This window comes from Eurypyga helias, unplaced genomic scaffold (assembly GCF_000690775.1).
Source record: "Eurypyga helias isolate BGI_N326 unplaced genomic scaffold, ASM69077v1 scaffold30061, whole genome shotgun sequence".
Lineage (NCBI taxonomy): Eukaryota > Metazoa > Chordata > Aves > Eurypygiformes > Eurypygidae > Eurypyga > Eurypyga helias.
In genome coordinates this window covers 1-215 of record NW_010233225.1, presented here as the reverse complement: position 1 = coordinate 215, position 215 = coordinate 1, and the positions used below count along the sequence as shown (strand labels likewise).

Here is a 215-nt window from a genome sequence, read left to right as displayed (position 1 = left end):
CCGCCGTTACTCTGCTCGCGCCAACCCGAGCGCTTCGTCCTGCCGAGTGCCGACAGCGCCGGCGGCCGCCCCTCCCTTACCTCCTTTCGGATCATCACGTCGTTCTTGTAGTTGCTGTTGTTGGCGTAGCGCAGCTTCCCTGGAGGGACAGGACGGACGTCAAACCCCGGCCAGGCCGGCGCCAGGCGGGCACGACACCGCTCCGCGGCGGCGCC

At 69.8% G+C, this 215-nt stretch overlaps 1 protein-coding gene across 1 annotated transcript in view; it reads right to left on the bottom strand.

The window, feature by feature from the left end:
• LOC104517117 (protein mago nashi homolog) overlaps positions 1–161 on the bottom strand; it is a 1533-nt gene extending 1372 nt beyond the window's left edge. The window contains exon 1 of the mRNA XM_010161679.1: positions 81–161. Within this exon, the coding sequence (XP_010159981.1) occupies positions 81–95 (15 nt within the window). The 5' untranslated portion in view covers positions 96–161. The remainder of the gene's footprint in view (positions 1–80) is intronic.
• Between the last annotated feature and the right edge of the window lie 54 nt (positions 162–215).